Raw genomic sequence first — 19,249 nt, 5'->3', positions numbered from 1 at the left:
CGAGCGCCCCGGCGGCAGCGGCCAGGACCCGGCGCTGACAGAGACGCTACACAGAGTTGCCCAGAAGAGGGGGGGCGGCTTGGCGAGAAGAAGAGGCGGGGGTGTAAGAATGTCCGGGATGCGGTGTTTATGTGAATGAACTGAGCTGTTGAAGTAACCTGGCCGCGGGATGCGCCCGTACTATTTGCCGAGAGAGTTGACGATTTGCCGTGTGGTGCCCGCGCGCAGCTGCCGCTCAGGAAGCGCGCACACCATCCACGTGCTGTGAACACCTGCCCATGTGTCTGCTTCTGCTGTCATCACCATCACACCTGACACCGCTCACACCACATCACCTAAAGCTCTGCCACCACACACATTATCGCCAACGCACCACACCACAAACCCAAAACTCAACCAACAACTGTATCACTGCTATACTATGACTAATACTACTATGACTATATCACGCAGGCCCCATCTCCTGGTAGGGCAGGTGACCTGTCCGCTGCCTTCCTGTGGTGAAGAGGCTGGTGGCTGCTGCGACTGACTGTGAGGGTGTGTTCTGGGGACTGTGACAGGTCCACAGGAGCTGGTTGGAGGAGGTGGACTGCTCTGGGTGGACGGGGGAGGACATCAACAGTAGTCAACGACTGGACATCACTGATCGATACATGGAGGACATCAAACACCACCATTTCAGGAACCGGAATACACTGCCCTAACACTGACAGCTAACCAACCAACAGACCCTGAAGGCTTCACCAACAGAAAGAAAGCTGCTTCAGGTCTGGAGACAGTTTCAGGTCTGGAGCCCAGCATGAGACTGAGAGGTGAAGCTCAGGGAGGAGAGGTTTTACAGGAGGAAGCTGGAGGCCAACCCAGCTGAAGAGGCCAAACACTGGCTGAACAACACAAGTGGGAGGGACTGGGAGGTGGGAGGGACTGGCTGGGGGCTGGTGGAGACAGCCAGGAGCTGGAGGAGTTTTTTTTCAGCCAAGTTGTTTTTTTCAATAGCCAGCCTCACCTCTCCCACACACTCCTCCACCCTCCACACCTCCCCCTCTCCCCCTGCTCCCCTGCCCTGAGCTGGGCTCCACGAGCCCTCCATCCCTCCCTCTCTCTGTGCTCTCTCCCTCTCGAGAAGAAGACAGCTAGAGACCACGCAAAGAGCGCTGAGCTGAGAACTGATGGAAGGGGCTAATGGCCCCCCAGCCCACCCCAAGACCTGCGCACCCAGCTGTCTGCCTGTGTCCTTCTCAACCCTTGCCCTGGGAGGGGGAGGGTGAGGTGCTGTGTCCCGTGCCGTGTCCCTGCCGCAGTCCCTGTCCCAACACCATCTGGCCGCCTCATCGACCTACCGCGACCACCTCCACTCCCATGTGATGCTGGTGCTGGGGTGGTGGTCTTACGGCCCTCTATCGCCGAAATCATCGTGTCGTTGGACCCTCTTGCTTTGCACTACCAGCCTCATGGGTGGACGACGCCATCATCTACCTGCTGCAACGAGAGCCTTCTCGATGGGATGGAACCGGTGTCTCTGTAGTCACTTTTTTGGACTTCCAGTGCATTTAACTGCTGGAGTGATGGTGGTGCGGGCGGCTGTGTCTCCTGCTCCTGACTGATGACTACTACCTCACAGGCAGGCCACAGTTTGTTGTGTGCTGGGGCCGTGGGTGGTCAGTGATGTGGTGTCTGAACGAAACAGCCCCTGTTGTTTCTGTCTCTTCCTCTTCTCCTGTACACCCTTCACACTGCACAGCACGGAGCATCTGCAGTCTGCTCTGTGATGATTCTGGAGTGGTGCAGTGTAGGGTGGTGAGGGGGGGGAGGGGGGAGGAGGAGCAGGAGTAAGTTTGTTGTGTGAGTGTAAAGTAACCACCACCGGCTGAACGTTGAAGCAAAGGCCAAGACCAGAGATGTGGTGGGGAAGAGCAGAGAAGGGCTCCTACCTGGTGTCCTGTCCTGGGGCGGGGACATGGGTGGAGGAGGAGTATACCTGGCGTCTCCATCGACAGCCGATGGAACAGGTGGTGGAGAGAGAGCGTTGAAGAAACTTGTGTTGTGTCCATGGACGGAACCCCACCACCTCCCACACCACAGGAGAGGGAGGAGTACTTTCTCTCCTCTCCTCACGCGCCCACAAGGAGAGAGAGAGGAGACAGGACAACATTCTGCCTGAGGCTGGCTACAACAAGTTCACTCTTGCCCAGATCACCTAACCCTTCTTATATTTTGTGTTTTTATTTTATTTTTATTTTTTATTCTTGTGTTGCTGCTACTGGCTCGACAAATTTCCCCTTGGGGATTAATAAAGTATATTTCTATTCTATTCTATTCATGCGGCTCGAGCCAAGGGCCAAATGATCAGTCAGTCAACAGAAGGTTAATATGAATTAATATAATATTATTAACCGGGTCATTTGTCAATCAAAACTGACAAACATTGTCTAGTTCCAGATTCTCAACTGATTGACTTATTAAAGGGACAGAATCCAGACGATCTTACCTGTCGTCGTGCTATTCGTCAACATAGATCATATTAATGGGAGTTTCTAGAGAACTCGCACGGCCTGACACTGTCTACACATTTCCAGAGAAGGCAGAATCCGATGGCCCCCGATTTCATATTAGATTAGGGGGAGAGGGCCCGCAAACGTGAATTTCAAGTATGTCTTCTGGTCCTGTGGGCGCCGCGGATTGAGCCCAAGGGAACTCGCACCAAAGCAATTTTCATTACATTACATTACATGTCATTTAGCAGACGCTTCTATCCAAAGCGACTTACAATAAGTGCAAGAGTACAAACTCAGAATAACAATAATCCAGAAAGTAACATTTCTTTCATTTAGATAGATAAATAGAATCACAGGTGAGAGAAATATTGTTAATCCGATTTTTTGATTTTGGGGTGAACTAGAAATACCGCTTTGGGCTATTTTATGGGCATGTTTCACTATTTTATGACACAGGCCAAACAATGAATACAAAACAAACAAACGTATTCAACAAAAACGTATGCTATGTATTTTGAGCACCTGAGAGCGTATTGTTCTGGTCCTCCCTTTTTTTATTGACGTAATTTGTGTCATTTCCAGTGTAACCTCGCCCATCCAAATCTTTTACCACACCAGTCATCAACTTGCATGCACAAGTGATTCAAGAAAGGTCAAATGTTGCTTCACGAGACTCTGACACCTACGGATTTGGTTTTGCTGATCACCAGATTAATGTGCTCAGGCTTCAGCTCACTGAAACTAGTTTAGCATCCTATAAATAACTTACTCTTTTTTAAAGTCCTTCTCTTTAGACCTGTGCCATAAAGAAACCACCTCCCTCAGAGGGGAGATATGTCATATTAGTAACATGGTGTTTTTAATTTTCTGCAATGAAAAAGCGAGAATGGGTGTCATCAACAGTAACCACAAAGAGGCTGTCGGATCTATGATTTATAAAGGGCCACAAACATTTACCAGTTTTAAAATAATCTAGAAAATCCATAAATGTCATGCTGAATTTTGGTGATCAGTAATACAGTATATTTATATATCACTGTTTTTCAATATTTGTATCGTGAAATTTCAGTTAAGACATTTCTTCAAATAAAAAGGCCCCAAAAAGCTAAACTCGGAATTCACACTTTAAAAGAAGTAAAATCTTTCAGTTTCACTCTCACTCATTTAGGTTAAATTATGTGTTTACTTTAGAGCCGTGTGCGACGGTCACTTTTTGTCAATGAGTTACAAAACGGCATATTTCCCCGTGATTGTGATCGAATTACACGATGTAAATGACAACTGCGTGAAAATAGGCCGAATGCTTTTCTTTTCAGGAAGTACTCGCCTCCTTGCTACTTACCAAACCTTTTAGAGACTCAAAGGAACTGAGAACAAATCTCCAAGTGGGAGCAAATGCATTCGTTAGTTTCTGTTCTTTTATGAAACAAAACCTTCTTTTTTTTCATGCTGTTCTCGAAAGTGCTGCTTGTGTCTCTTTGTTTTGCACCAGTTAAATATGTTCCAGTGAACATCAATCGAGCAACTAACCTTTTCACCAAGGATCCTGGCCCGCTTTGTTACTGATCACACACACACACACACACACACACACACACACAATCCCATAATCCCATGGGGGCAGCCTTTGGTTAGAGAGTATATGTATTATATGGATTCTCTCTGAACGAGTCCAACGAGTTTCTAAAGCAACAGCGTAGGTCTTTTTCCTGGTAACTGATCCGACGGTGTGTTCCTTTGGGCTCTTTTCCTGATCGGCGTTCAAAAGAGCCAGAGCGTTGGCTCAAGGAGACGAGGAGAAAACGTAAAGAACGTGCACTTGTGTTGACACCAAAACAGAATATCAATATAGGCCAAGCCAGATTGGCAAAATGCCTCCTGTAGTAATGAGGATCAATTTGTCTGTTAATCCTCTTTCTTTTCTTTTTGTTCTATAGTTTGGCTGCTTTGCAAAACCTCTTCTGCCATCTTGGGATTTCTTTTCTAGGCACGAGTCACACCCGAACATGCTTGTTCCTTTTTTTTATTTATTTGAATATACAAAACCGTGACATTTTTTTCTTTTTTCTAACTTTGAATTCATTATCATCTCACTCGACAGAAACTGCAGGAGATTGTGAAACTGCAGCCTGTCGAGGTTTTAGAAGTATTTGAAATATGGAATAAATCTAAAGTCGGTAGCCAGCAGGTGATTGCACCTGCCTTTATTAAGTACAGGGGGGGGGGGGTTGTTGGTTGTTTGTGTTAGTGGTTGTTTGTATCGGTTGTTGGTGTTCAGTAAGGTGAGCGCCGAGCTCCAGAGAGGGGATCTGAAGGGCGTTGTCTTTGAGTGATAACCAGCGAGAGAAGAGAAGCAGGAACGTGTCAGAACAGGCTCAGTCAGGGCTGTGTGCAAACCTACACTACAACGTATCAACATCTTTTCCTTCAATTTCTCTCTTAATTTTTTCTTTCTTTCTTTCTTTTGCTTTCACGTCATTCTCACAAGTGCACCCTTCCACTCGTTCTTTCTCCTTTTTTGTTCTTCTAAATTTTAAGACGCACCTGATGTATATCCCTTTCAGTATCCTGCAGCTAACGTAGCACCGGTTGCAACAGTTTTCTAATTCAATGTTCAGGTGGAAACTCACAGATTAAGGACCTGTCCCATAATCACGAGGTCGTCACTGATCAGCGGGACTTTTAAAATATGGACTAGACCAGTCTTTCCCAGCCTGGGGATTGTGAGCCATGCAAGGGGTTGCAAGACAAAAAATAAGACTGTCCTCTAATTGCTGCTTTTTATCTTGGGATTTATAGGGTTAAAAATGATGGACTCTTTGGGTTACCTGCGTAAATCCTAAGCGACTAGTGATGATTGCTCAAGTATGAATCTATAGATCATTTGTGTGATTAATGCCAGAATATAGTAAACATTTACATCTTAATTACCAAAACAAGGTGGCATTTTCAAACTGATGTAGTTTTATTAATGTATCAGACTTTTTATTTCTTGTAGTCATTATATCTACATTACTGATTTATCAAAAGATCCAATCATATAAACATGTCAACCCTACAATATTGTCGTAATATTGATATTGTTGTATTTGGTTAAAAAACATTGTGGTATTAGCTTTTCTCCATATCGCCCAGCCCTAATATAAGCAGAATATCCCCACATTTGAGAGGCTAGAACCAGAGATAGTTTGGCCCTTTTGCTCAATAAATCAGCATCAGTTTGTCAATTTTCTAAATAAATAGTGTCCAGCAGCTTTGTTTATTTGTTTATTTATTGGATCCCCATTAGCTGACGCCTTAGCGACCGCTAATCATCCTGGGGTCCACAGAAAGGACAAAATACAATACATACAAAAACATACAAAACATATCGTGAAACCAACAGTTAAAAATAGTACAACAAAGTAAAAAATAGTGCAGTCAGATGCACAGTACAGTCGAAGGATAAGATATCAGAGTATAAGAAAATCAGATGACTAAAAAGCAATAGAATACGTCAAGTGGTGAATGTTCTTAGGTGCACCTTTAATTGTTTTTTGAATGATAAGATTATTACTCATGTGAGTTAAACGAGGAGGTAGTATAGTAAGTTCCAAGCGGTAATTGCACGATAGATAACAGTACGTTTGAGGAGGTTAGTTCTTGGGGTTGGCGGTATCAATTGACCTAAACTAGCATTCCTTGTGTTGTGGTTATGTCTGTTAAATGTGTATTGTAACTGATTGAAGAAATATACCGGTGTCTGATTAAATACGACTTTCCTGAAAAACATGAGAAGACAAAAGTGAAGTTGAGTTTCAACTGAGAACCATGACAGGCGAGAGTGCATATATGCAGTCTTAGTTCTAATTGAACACTGGAGTGCTAATCTGGCAGCTCTGTTTTGAACCATTTGTAGTTTATGTATGTCCTTCTTAGCAGCCACTGCCCATATGAATGGACAGTACATCAGATGACAAAAAGCTTTGGAAGTGAAAGTCAAATCCAATGTCATTGAACCTTTCACAGTGTTCCACTGGTATTCCCCACCTTGCTGGCAGTTTTTCGAGGCCAAATTCCTGGTGATAAACTTGGAATTTGTTTTGCTTTACAAGCGAACCAGATCTACCTGAAAGCAGCTTTTAGTGTTCGAGCCCAAACTAGGACGTGGCAAACATCTGTTGCTCGCCCTCCTCTCGATACCATCTTCTCACCGCGTGTAGTTTTTCGAATTATTTCTATATGTTTGATTGAGCCGGTTGAAAATGAAAACCATGCACTGTATTTACAGAGGTGCACAGAGAAGGAACATTCCAGTCATTCTGGGTTGAGTGCAGTCTGCAGGTCTAACTCACTGTTGGCATAAGCATTGCTCTGCCTGTTGAGACACGACCGTCAGCATATCTCAAACTGGAAAGAGGGAGTACTTCTGACATGGGCTCAGTTTGGATTTAGATTTTCCTTTGAGAACGGTTCAAAGTTGGGAAGTAGAAGCTGATCCAGAATCAGCTGCAGCTCATAATCCTGTGTGTCAGTCGGCGGTGAGTTTTCGCAGGTGGAGTCCGTTTATTTGTTGATGGTGAACCTTAGAGACCGTCTCCAGTCACACAGAATGACGAATGCTCGTCACGATTTTCAGATCCCAAAGTGACTTTTAAATTACTTGCGTTGTTGAAAGGTAGAAATATTTAATTTAGATATGAAACTAAAAAGCGTTTCATTACTGGATAAATTCAGCAATTGTGAGAATTGCTGTCAATGTTGTGGTAATTGATTAATACATTTAAAATAACTAAATGTCATTGAAGTGTAAAAAGAAATACAGAGAATTGGTGTTGCATAAAACACCATCAACTGAAGAAGGAAGTGTGTCTTACTGTAAGTGAGAGTGAAACACCACTCTGTTTATTCAGAAGCTTTATTGAGAAGTGGACAATAACGCTGCTTAATGGAGCTTTTATTTATTTATTTATACTTTTTCTTTTGCATTTTCAACCAAAAGGAGCAATCTGTGACATTTAAATAAATAAACACAACAAAACAAACAGTGAAAACAGTAGTATCAGTATCCATAGTCCCGCCCACAGCGAGTACGAATGCCAATCTCACATACACGAACATCTACATCAACAAATGCCCACACTCACACACAACGTCCATATCCACATACACACCCGCAGATCATTCCCACCCGACCCTTGCCACATGTATATACTTGTACACACACACTCCACGAGGAGGGTTCAATGAGGAGGGAGAGAAGGACTGAATAGTTCAATTGAGTACAATTAAATGAAATAAGCAGTAAATATAAAATGAAATAAAAAATATAACTAAAGTAAGATAAAAAATCATTAAAATGAGAAGAAGAATAAAACTGACATGCATATCAGATATTTACACATTTGTTTACTAGTGGTATTCTAGTGGTCCAGTTTGGTTTTGTTACCTCTACCCCTCTCAGTTGTAGAGTAGTGTATATATAGGTTAAATATTGACACAAGGTATAATGTAACACAAGTCCTTCGTCTTGTTAAGATATCGTTGGTCATTTGTAACTTTGCAGTCATTTTATTCCATTGATTTAATCTCTGTCTCCACTGAGTTATGGTTGCTGGTTATGCATCCTTCCAATTCAGAGTTATCATTTTCCTGGCAATCAGTAAAAGTATCTGCAAAATATACCTCAGATTAGTGTCCACTGGATAGAGAGAGCTTTTATTTGTAATGTTTGTGGCCACTTAATCCTGTGCTTGAGTAGTGTGAGTCTCTTGGTTTAATGGCATTAGTGGCCAACAAACAGTGAGAATGCATTGCAGTCAATGAGTTCAGGCAGTGTACTGAAATATTACACAGAGATGAGTGAATTATTAATGATAATGTTGTGGTACTGAACCTCTTCGCAGCGTTCATTTGAAATCAAATAGCAAATAACACATCAGTTATATTTTCAGTAAAGTTTAATTGTATATAATGCGTTTTATGTTCAATGTTCTTTCTCATATGGAAGATCTGTTGATCCATTTGATCTACATTTTTTTCCCCCCCTGTTTGTGATTTAAGAACATATGGAAAAAGTTTGTATGTAAGATAATTTTTCGAGGTTCATCAAAAAAAATTGTTCAGTGAAAAAAAGAGTTGTTGTTGTAATGCTAATTTCAGCCACAAGAGGCTTTCATTGCAAATTATATAAGATTAAAACCATTAAAATGTTTTAGGTGAGTTTTTAATTTGCATGACTTTTTGGAGTGAATGGAAAAATTAAAACAAACATTTTTAATTTTCGCAGAAATATTGTACTGGCAAAACCTGTTCTTAAATCCAGAAAACAATTTAGATCAGATTTAGAAAATGGATCACGAGATTAATTCATCAAGAATGAATGAAAATATCGTCAAATTGCAGCTCTAGTTCAGTGGTCGACCAACTAGATCTTCACTGTTTCATAATGTTGAAACAGAAACGGCCTCCTGCCACCCAAACACCAAGCTGATTTATTGGATCGCTGCTCTGCGCTGTAAACATTTCCAGTGTTTAGCACTGAGGTGCCAGTGTCCATGATAACATGCCTACAAATGTGTCTGCTTATTTAGTGAAAACTTATGTTCCCTATGTTTTCAACAGGCCTTCGGCAACGCTAAAACGGCAGAGAACAACAACTCCAGTCGCTTTGGGAAGTTCATCCAGCTCCACTATCTGCAGAGCGGCGTCATCAGAGGGTAAGGCTTCGTGGTTTAATGTTCTACCCAACCTTCTCTTCTTATTTAGTAAATAATCAAGGCTTCTGCGGCAGACTGAACAGTTGTCATGGTTGTTTTGTTTAACAGTTTCTTCCTATGTCATAAAGCTTCATAGGTTTTGTTGACGTTCTCTTGTCTCTCGCAGGGCAGTTATTGAGAAGTACCTCCTGGAAAAGTCCCGCCTTGCGTCCAGAGATCCAGGGGAACGGTATGTTGAAGACACTCCTCATTCACATTTCTTTTTTTAACTGTACATTCATAACCCGGGCAATGAAATGTATATTTAACTGGTATCAACCTTGCTCACGTTGTCATCAAATTGTACGTGAACTCTGACCTCTAATCTAAGCCAGTAAAAACATACGGCACTGCTGTGTGCAGTTAAATGTCGAGTAATTTACAGAGTTTAAAATGAAATTTACATGAGCCTGGATTGACTGTATCGGCGCTGTGTGACCTCTGACCTGCAGGAACTACCACGTGTTTTACTATCTGCTGGTGGGCGCGTCCAAAGACGAGCAGGAGGAGTTTCATCTGTTGAAGCCGCAAGATTATCTCTACCTCAAGCAGGTACCTTTGATCCACACACCTCACAACAGCAGAGACGGGAAAGGACCGGCTCCAGACATGGGGTGTCAAACAGGGACCCCACCTGACAAGTTTGGCTTCTGTCTGGTTTCAAGGTATCTGGGGAATTCTGTATCTATTGACAATGCAACATGGACCAACCACCAGCAACTTCCCATATTCTATCTTTTTTAATGTTTTTATCAGCTCATACTAGCTGCAGTTTCTACTAATTATCATAACTAACTTATGTAAAGCTCTTGTTATTGCTTTGCTCAGACATTAGAATATTAATTGGTAAAGCCTTTTTAGCTCAGTCAGGTGCGGCATAATTTGCAGTAACTCACTGAATTTACCTGGCAAATGTTTACAGCCAAGAGGGAACTTACATATAACAAATGTTGACCAAAGTACATTATAAAGAATCAGATGAAAGCTCAAATATTTGCAAGAAAATCAATGAATTGGTAAAAGTGAGAGGGTCGATCATTTTGGATTTAATTATAAAAACACAATAAGAAAAGAGACACTGAGGTTGTGTGTGAACCTCATATTGTTGTGGTCTGTTCCATGCATACACCTCTGTGGCTAAGCACATCTTTCTCTCCGTATCGCGTCCGATTGTTCTGCAGGAAGACCTCCATCTGGATGATGAGGAGAAACTGGTGCACGAGTACAAGAGGCTCCATCAAGCTATGGAGATGGTTGGCTTCCTGGCTTCCACCAAGAAACAGTATGTATGAATTTGATAATATACAATGCAACTGGAAAGCCGGAGACAGGGGTCAAACTAACACCTGTAGCGTTACTGACCATTTTAGGACAAGTCAAAAGAAGAGGTAATTGTCCAAAGTAAATTGTGCCCATAAAATACTTTGTTTAAAAAGAATAAGTAGGTTATTTTGCTGTTAGACATGTGAGATTTGTCATCGAGAAAACAACAGCACATGCCAGAAGACCAGAAATGTGTATATTAGCATTATCAAGACCACTCACTTGGAGAATGAAGAAATTTAGGATTAACAGAAATATTTCAAGGACAAATATTAGCTGTACACAGCCCGACATCACTCCCTATTAGACAATGTTTACAACGCTTATACACAGCTCATAGTTGGCTGTACCATTAGAAAAAATTGTCAGGAGGCAAAGTCGTTTTTTCCTCCTTCCTACACCGGCGTCTGTAGCAGGTCAGAGCTTGTCAAGTCAAACAGGGAAAAAGCAGCAAGCAGGTCGTCCAGCGCCCGACAGCCTCGGGACACCTGGTTCACTTTAAAGGGTTCGCAGCATAGTTTGTAACCTGCTCAGGTCGATCCTCCTGCTGGATAACCACTCTGAACACATGCAAACTGTTTGAATGAATAAATCAACAGAGCAACAATGTATGGACAAAGTCAAATTATATGTTTTTCTTAAATAACAGTCTTCATACATTCTTTAGCAACACCTCCAGTAGAGACCCAGAGATCCAGTGATAACGTTGCTATATTCTTTGTTACATTTACAGGATGTTCAACTAACTCTGAGTCTGTTGACCTGCGTGTACAGATGGTTGTTTAGCATCCAGCTGATGAGACATAAATATAAAATAAGACTAGGTGGACTCCTCTTAGGCTGCACCGTGTGAACCACATTGTGACAGAAAAAGAAAAGGGGAATTCCTCGATATGAATTGTTCTTCCTGAAAAATCATAAGACACGGTTATGAAACTATGTTTGAGTCAAATGCATGAAGACTGCTTACATTTCATAAATTCATCTAATCAGGCTAAAAAAAAATTTCCTTTTGGATTACTCATCTAAAGTGTCATTGTTATGTCACTTTGTTAAAACAGATCAGATGTTGGTTACATCGCATGGCAAAAATAATAATCCCCAGAGCCTCAGATGTTGGTAGGATCAAAATATTTTTCCCGCTTCAGCTTCCAGGCCGTAGCGGTAATAACAAACGTGTGTTTTGAGAAAGTGGATCAGATGATTTATGGCATGGACAAAGGCGTCATCAGCGGTAACTCTGTCCAGCCGCTTCATTTTGAAAGAACAATGGCCGGTGGTGTAACTTCATGACGTCACCTATATAAATCTATCCACTACTCTTATCTTCTACAGTACTAGGTGTGCTTGGAAGAAAACACTGTTATGTCATATCAACAGAGCAATGTTAATCTGCTACACATGCACACCAGTTTTAGGTTATTAGTGACATACTGACGAACTAGCAGCGAGGTTGAAATGAATAGAAAATATACATATGTCAGTCCAGAGTGTGAAAAATAAATAAAGTCAGACAAAGTGTGTCTGTGTTGCACTGAAGTGGTTTTAAGGTTGAACTGAATATGAAGCTGTGTTGTTTAAATAGCTACTGAGACTCAAACCTTTCACGGAATATAAAGTAACACACTCGGTTCGCAGTGCAACTGAAAATACACAGCGAGTAGAAATTAAGTTTATGCTTTTCAGCCATAAATAAGCCATCTGCTTGTGTGTCTCTTATTTCTACCGTGCAGTATATGTTGCATCCTCTCTGCCATCCTGCACCTGGGCAATGTGACGTACACACAGTCCGAGGACACACACGTCCTGGATGTTGGACCTGCGGAAGTCTTGTCCACACTGTCTGACCTGCTCAAAGTACGTTCCTGAAGAGAAACGGTTGATTATGGATGCTAACTGCTAAAGTTACTCTTCTGGAGTTATTATCTACAGACTCCATTGTATTTCTGTTGATCAATAAAAAGCTTGTACTTGGGGGGAAATTACAGAGATTTCTGATGATGAATTGTGTCACCGCTACACCTGAAATAGGTCTGTTGTGTTAAGAACAAACCTGTTTCAACCTGTTCTGTTTGTTAACTACAGTCACTCTTGAGTTTTCTCATGATAAATCATGTGTTCCAGTATTGTGAAACTCTCTGTAACTGTTTTTCTAGGTGAAAAAGGAGCTACTGGTTAAGACTTTGACCAACAGGAGAGTGGTGACCGCCGACGCCACCGTAGTTTCACAGTACACGCTACAAGAGGTATAAAGTCACATTTAGTATTACAGCTTCCTCTTTTTGAAGTTGAATTATTAAATCATTAAATGTGAAATACATTTGTTAAATATGTGTTGAGGTCTGCAAAAGCTTTATATTTCACTAGATTTTTAATTTGCTTTGTTTGATGTTTCTGTGTGTTTAGGCCCCTGCAGTGCGAGACTCCATGGCCAAGTGTTTATACAGCGCTCTGTTTGACTGGATCGTCCTTCACATCAACCATGCAATGTTCAACAGGCGGGACATGGAGGACTCGGTCCCCGTGAGTCTCACCGCCATAAACGGCCACATTGACTGCAGGAGGTCTACATTTTTAGGGACAAATATTTCCAATGGTTCCCCTCAAAATAAACTACTTGCATGATTTTCACTTTAAAGTTGATTTGCCCACTTGAAAATAAAAAAATGTGTTCCAAGATAATACAGTATCATCAAATGCAATACTGAAAAGGGAATTATATGACACTTAATGTCACTAATTCGTAACATTACCATGTTTCCAGTGTGCTGCTGTTCTTGTATGTTGGTTCTAAATTGTACTGTTTTCCGTCGTCAGTATTTGTCCATCGGTGTTCTGGATATGTTTGGGTTCGAGAACCTCCAGACGAACAGCTTTGAGCAGCTGTGCATCAACTACACAAATGAGAAACTGCAGTATTACATCAACCAGCACGTCTTCAAGCTTGAGCAAGTCAGTGTTTTTTTGTTTTTGTTTTAGACATTCAGCGGTGGTTAGTATTCATTCTATATTTGTACTCTGCATAGCCGGCACTTATTGTGAATTGTCCAACTGTCTTTGTAGCCTGTGCCGTGAGACATTGTGCTGGCAAAAATCGTTTAATATCTGAAATTATAATAAATTTCTTTGCGGGTGCCACAGACGTATTAATTTACCTCGGAGTAGCCTATTCATATATTTATTTAAATCTATCACAGGAAGATTATGTGGCAGAGGGCATCACCTGGCAAACCATCGGCTACACTGACAACAGCGGCTGCATTGAGCTGGTCAGCCAGAAGTCGACTGGACTCTTGGCCCTGCTGGACGAGGAGAGCAAGTAGGTGAACACGTTTGCCCCCGCTGGGATTTCCCTCACTCGACACATGATGGGATGAGCAGAGGAAATTAGCACGAGAAAAACTCTGATACACTGCTATGGATAATTGCTTTGCAATTCTTGATGTATTCATTACGTTCTTTATGCATTTGTCCCTACCAAATGAACATGAAAGCACATGGCATGATGGTGATGTCATATGGGGCAAAGAAATCAAAATGCATGCAACCACTTTCTTCAGAAAATTAGCTAAAAGTAAACGGTCTGTCCTGTTTTTCCTCAACACCTCATGACACAAAATACTGATTTAATTATTTAATTAACGGGAACTGTAGGATGCAGATTAATTGCAATAATTATGCACATAACACGTCGGTGCTAGGCTATCAGAACAGCATCATAAAGAAAAAGGACACTGCTCCATCCCAAAATATATTTTAAACTGCCAGTTCAAAATGATACGGATGGTATGAAAGTAATTTTTTTACATTATCAATATGACTTAGTAAGTAAAACTGCCTGCATTCTACATTTTATTTTTTTATTTTCATATTATATAGTTTTTTCAGTAAAATGTTCTCGAAGCCAAACAGTATTGTGTTTCAGGAAATCATTATCTCAGCAAGTCCATCAGTTGACCAAAATAATGTATGTTGCTGTTGATATGCAGATTTTTTTTATTTGCTCTAATTTTCTTTACCATTTGTACACTGGACATCTCGTTGCTGTGTCCGCTATTTTCGTAGATACCTCTTTGGTGCGTGCTCACGATCCGGCACCTGATCCTGAAGTTTTTATGCAGATCGATGCACAGAAAAATTCAGAATTACACAAAATAAGAAAAGTCTCTGCAGATACTGACGCAGCTGCACAAATCTAGTGGATCATAACTGATGATTCAGAGGGATCACGTTTGTATGAGTCTAAACATTGTTTTTAAACTAATAATATTGATATCCTTTCCTTCTGTATCTTCAGCATCCCTGAGGCCACAGATGAAACCCTGTTGGACAAGTTGAAGAAGCAACATGGGGACAACCATCTCGTTGTTCCCTCCTCACATGCAGAGCCTACTTTTGTCATTCAACACTTTTCTGGAAGGGTTGAATATCACATCAAGGTGGGATATATTTCCCACACTGCAAACATCTTTATTCTGCAAAGGAAATACTAAACATTTGAAACTCGGTAAACGTACACTGTAACACAGTGATGGGTCTGCAGTAGTCTTGTTAGATAAGCCAGTGTGGGAAAAACACGGAAAATCTTTGAGCTAAGTGAATGATTAACGCTGCTCCCTCCCTCAAGAAGACTGTTGTTGCACTGTGAAGTTGAAGGTTGCGAATATACGAGTAGTGCATGTGGAGCTCCCTTGTGCAACTGTAACAAGAAGAAACGGAACGCACCATGATAATCGTGATTCTTCTTGTTCTTCAGGATTTCCGTCAGAAAAACACGGAGTACATGCGTCCTGAAGTCGTATCACTTCTCCGGAGCAGTGAGCGGGCGTTTGTTCATCACTTGGTTGCATCCAGTCCAGAAGCCCTGTTCAGATGGGGAGTTCTCCGAGCCACCATCCGCATCCTCACAGTGTTCAAGAGACTGGGACGCCAACGGGCCGAATCCAGTAAGTCGCTCGAGTTGCTAATCGAGCTCATTTTCAGCAGCTAAAAGAATTCACTTTGTTTACATTTTTTTGAATTACTTTAGATGTGTCTTTGCAGGAATGACATGTGAAGTAACATGTCATTACTCTGTCTCTAACAGGCATTTTCTAACTAAATGTCTCTAACTGGCATTTTCTAAATGACTCAGTCATCCTCCACATTATCGACTTTTTGTATTCTTACGAGAAATGTTTTGATCATTACATAGGATTGATTTGTGGTTTTGTCATCACAGTATCTGCTCGACAAAGCTCCCGCAAAACCTTCAAAGAGATGAAACAGAGCACCAGTGCTGTGGAGAGCCTGTCCAGGTACGTTTACTACCCTAATGCAATTATCAGGGAATTTACTGCCACCGACATGTCTCTGTTCCAAATCAATATTCATTATGATACAACTAAATGTTTTCAAAATGACGGGGTTTTGATTTAGGCAGGCATTTTCTGTTTTAGAGAATTAACAATTGATTGATATCTGTAGCCATCGACTATCCAGATTTCATCCCAGACATCGGCACAAATACTATATTAATTACTTTTTCATTCATTTTCTTATTTATTTATTCTTAGTTAATTAGTTAAGCTTTATTTATGAAGGACATCTCATTGAGATCTCTTATGAAAGAGAAGCCTGAGACTATATTCCTTTAACACAAGATCACAACAAGAAAATGTATCCTCACAAGACGGACATCACTCTCATGCAAACATTTGACAAAATAGTTACCCAGAGGGATCCATGCATGTGCCTTAACATTAATGAACAGCTGTTACGGTATGCTTGTGCAAATTAAAATATACCTTAGTTTTACAATAAATAATAAATATTAAAGTACCTCCCTTGACATTTACAGCAACAGCCTGACTCTGGATTTCTCCTTTGATCGCTCTGATGAACAACCTCTTGATGTGTTTGAAGACATCTTTGTGAATTATGAAAAGAGAAAGTAAGTGGGCCTCATGGCTTTAGTTTAAACAATCATTTTAAATCTTTTCGAGCTATATGTTGAATGCAGCTTCATCGTGTCTGTTTTCTCTGCAGGAAAAATCGAGGCAGTCGACAAAAGCAGCTCATTCCAAAGGTAAATGATTAATGACTAAATAAAGTGTTTGGTTATTTAGTAGTAAAGATGTTGAAATGCTCCATTAGTTAAGCTACTGATTACGCCATAGTCAATAGCTCTGTTAAGGTTAAGTAAGTCTGCGTCTTTTTGTTGAATAAACTATAACCCATAAAAACAGAGTTACCGTACTTCCTCTGAGGATTCAATTAGCGAGAAAGTTATTGACAATACACAGACGACAACAGTAACCGTGGTGATGTGGGTTACCCGACAGAGAGGAGACTCGTGCTACAGATGGTTGCGGTGTCTGTGAAGCTCAGAGCTTTTTACATCATTTCAAAACCAGCACTTCTTTCTGTTTGTTGGTTCTTCAGGTCATCCATTCATCCATGTGTCCATCCAAATATCTTATTGTTGTGTGGTAGTCTATAAGCTCACTGACTTTATTATGTCTTCTCAAACAGAACCTCATGGATTTGCAGTCGCTCAGGCATATTGTTGGTCTCGCCGCGCATGACCGAACCAGCAAATTCATCTTCCACCCTCATCGGAGGACAAAGCCCCCGACGGTTGCCACTCAGTTCCAGGTTTGTTCTCTCTGCACCTCTGCTGACCATTATTGCTCTGTTTTCATAAAGGACAACTTCAATCATGACTATATGTGGTTGGGAAAAGTTTAATTCAAGTCTCAAAATGAGATTTATTCATTTGAAGGTGATACTCCATTTTATTACTTCGATTTAAAGTAAGGCACTATTCTACACAACAGTACATTGTATCTGAACTATAGACTTCACATATTTCTGTTTTTCCCCCCAATACATAATAAAGAGTATAACAATTCAAAATGACACCTTTCTGAAGTTTCTCAGTGACTTATTGGGAGATTGTTTAGGATTTTTGAAGCCTGCCCTCATCTAAACACTCACTGCCCATTTCAGACTCCAAGACTTTGACCTGTTTGATTCAGAAATTCACGATTATTTTACAATGAATCAAAACATATGAGCGATAGCTATAGTCTCCACGTTTTTGTTCAGTAAATTACAAAATGTGTGAAGTTTTTAATTATGAGACAATAATGCAAAACATCAGTGCATGGTTGTCTCTCACTGTTAACCCTTTAACGGGGTTCTATCAAAGTTAACTGAGCTCACACCGTCTCGTGTACTGTCCTACAAGAGTAGGAAATGTATAGCTTTCAAAAAACTCCAAACTCCTTCATATACTGTCATAATAACAAGACACTTAACCATCTCTCACTGCACTTCTGTGTCTCACAGACGTCTCTAGGAAAGCTGATGGAGGCCATTGAAAAAGCCGAGCCATTCTTTATTTTCTGTGTTCGCTCCAACGCTGAAAAGGTAACGTCATCTGTAATTCTGTTGCATCATCCTTATTATGAATGTAATCCTACATGTTTGACCGTGATACACAGCTCATCACTTGGGGAAAATGTTTTGTTTTTGCAGAAGGAGATGCTCTTTGATGATGAACTTGTGCTTCAGCAAATCAAGTACCATGGCATAAAGCAGATGGTTCACATCCAGAAGTCCGGCTACAGCGCCAAATACACATTCAAGGTGGGCATTCATGAACTACGTGGTGTGTGTACATATTTATTTGTTTTTTTACACATGGTTTAGGTGAAAAAGTTATATCGTTAAAAGCCAAAGGCAACTCAGTTTAATGGAAACAGACTTTGCAAATATATGATGAAGTACATGAAGCTTGACTTCAACTTCCACTGAAGCTTCTGGTCTGCCGAAGAGATGAAAGATGGCAGCAGATTAAGAGTTCTTCACCCCCCCGATCTGATCTGACCTTCCTCACATTATTACATGCAACTAACGGATATGTCATTTTTGTTTCAAGTATTTCTTCGTTTGTGGTCAACTGGCACTCTTTTAAGTACATCATATTGCTGCTTAATGGGTTTTCGACTGTAGAATTGGTGCCACCTACTGCTTATCTGGATGAACTAACTCCTAATAATTGCATAACTATAGTGGACGAAATCAAGCATTGATTCATGTGTAGTTTGGCTCAAAATTGTATGAAAGTTTGCGATAAAGTTTGCAATACATTTAGAAGAAATTTAATGTTCACTTCTGATAACGTTTTCTTTTGATGACAGGAATTTGTTGAAAAGTTCAGAATGTTGCTTCCAAAAGGAGCGACTGGAACGTCGGAGCACATAACTGACCTGTTTGACAAGATGGAGCTGGATAAGAACAATTATCAAATAGGAAAAACCAAGGTAAATATTCTTGATCATATCAGTAATTTGTTCTGAACTGAACTCACCTGTGGTCCTGTGTATCACCAGAGGAGGAAAGCAATGTTGCCATGCCTGGGAAATGACGTCATACTTAGTTCACCCATGGGTACTGCACGTATCCCTGTTTCTGTTGATTTGAATTCAAAGCATCCAACAAATGACGAGACAAGCAGGAATGTTACAAACATTAAGATGTCCCCATTAAGTTAATTGTCATGAATCACTTCCTGAAAAGACATTTAATTTGTAATAATAATACATTTTTATTTCATCCTTGAATTAAAGTCATAAAAACACATAAAAATCCACATAATGTAAGTAATGCATGTATGAAAGTGTCGCACAGATTTCACAGTATAAACGT

At 40.9% G+C, this 19,249-nt stretch overlaps 1 protein-coding gene across 5 annotated transcripts in view; it reads left to right on the top strand.

Moving 5' to 3' along the window:
- The window catches only part of myo9b (myosin IXb), a 31,298-nt gene that overhangs the window by 2,257 nt on the left and 9,792 nt on the right, over positions 1–19,249 (top strand). For all 5 annotated transcript variants that reach the window (XM_056420315.1, XM_056420314.1, XM_056420312.1 and 2 more), the window contains exons 3-20: positions 9,099–9,193; positions 9,360–9,422; positions 9,685–9,784; positions 10,414–10,514; positions 12,289–12,412; positions 12,712–12,801; positions 12,962–13,078; positions 13,373–13,507; positions 13,753–13,874; positions 14,853–14,994; positions 15,312–15,501; positions 15,777–15,852; positions 16,395–16,487; positions 16,583–16,622; positions 17,069–17,191; positions 17,888–17,968; positions 18,077–18,187; positions 18,742–18,864. In XM_056420315.1, coding sequence (XP_056276290.1) covers positions 9,099–9,193; positions 9,360–9,422; positions 9,685–9,784; positions 10,414–10,514; positions 12,289–12,412; positions 12,712–12,801; positions 12,962–13,078; positions 13,373–13,507; positions 13,753–13,874; positions 14,853–14,994; positions 15,312–15,501; positions 15,777–15,852; positions 16,395–16,487; positions 16,583–16,622; positions 17,069–17,191; positions 17,888–17,968; positions 18,077–18,187; positions 18,742–18,864 — 1,926 coding nt within the window. The remainder of the gene's footprint in view (positions 1–9,098; positions 9,194–9,359; positions 9,423–9,684; positions 9,785–10,413; positions 10,515–12,288; positions 12,413–12,711; positions 12,802–12,961; positions 13,079–13,372; positions 13,508–13,752; positions 13,875–14,852; positions 14,995–15,311; positions 15,502–15,776; positions 15,853–16,394; positions 16,488–16,582; positions 16,623–17,068; positions 17,192–17,887; positions 17,969–18,076; positions 18,188–18,741; positions 18,865–19,249) is intronic.

Source organism: Pseudoliparis swirei, chromosome 8, assembly GCF_029220125.1.
Source record: "Pseudoliparis swirei isolate HS2019 ecotype Mariana Trench chromosome 8, NWPU_hadal_v1, whole genome shotgun sequence".
NCBI classification, from domain to species: Eukaryota; Metazoa; Chordata; class Actinopteri; order Perciformes; family Liparidae; genus Pseudoliparis; species Pseudoliparis swirei.
This window is presented reverse-complemented; position numbering and strand designations above follow the sequence as displayed.